This window comes from Mesitornis unicolor, unplaced genomic scaffold, assembly GCF_000695765.1.
Source record: "Mesitornis unicolor isolate BGI_N332 unplaced genomic scaffold, ASM69576v1 scaffold42270, whole genome shotgun sequence".
NCBI classification, from domain to species: Eukaryota; Metazoa; Chordata; class Aves; order Mesitornithiformes; family Mesitornithidae; genus Mesitornis; species Mesitornis unicolor.
Window position 1 is genome coordinate 1 of NW_010157031.1, and position 359 is coordinate 359.

The window sequence follows — 359 nt, forward strand, 5'->3', positions numbered from 1 at the left end:
GGGGGGGTTGTCCCTGCTCCAAGCTGTTGCTCTGCCGTGCCCAGGTGTGCCTGCTCCGCTGCACCCTGCTGTCATCCCTCCTCATCCTCCTGGTCTGCAGCATCCATGAGACGGAGCAGAACAGCTACTGCCAGCAGATCATCACCGAGAAGCACCTGGCCGAGCTGGAGGAGTTGGTGAGTGCCCTCCCCGGGCTCTGCCATGGGATGGGGGCTCCTTCAGGGCCGGGCAGACACAAATCAGCCCTTATTTAGGGCTGAAAATCAGCAAATGAGATTATTTTCAGCTCTACCAGCAAAACGGTGGTACCCAGGGGCTGAGCATCCCTGGGCATGAGGAACAAGCGGGCACGGGGGGGG

General features: G+C 60.7%; 1 protein-coding gene across 1 annotated transcript in view; it reads left to right on the plus strand.

The window, feature by feature from the left end:
• Positions 1–44: 44 nt before the first annotated feature.
• The window catches only part of CSF1 (colony stimulating factor 1 (macrophage)), a gene marked incomplete at both ends in the record, with an annotated part of 3,601 nt that continues 3,286 nt past the window's right edge, over positions 45–359 (plus strand). Inside the window, one exon of the mRNA XM_010178587.1 lies at positions 45–176. Within this exon, the coding sequence (XP_010176889.1) occupies positions 45–176 (132 nt within the window). The remainder of the gene's footprint in view (positions 177–359) is intronic.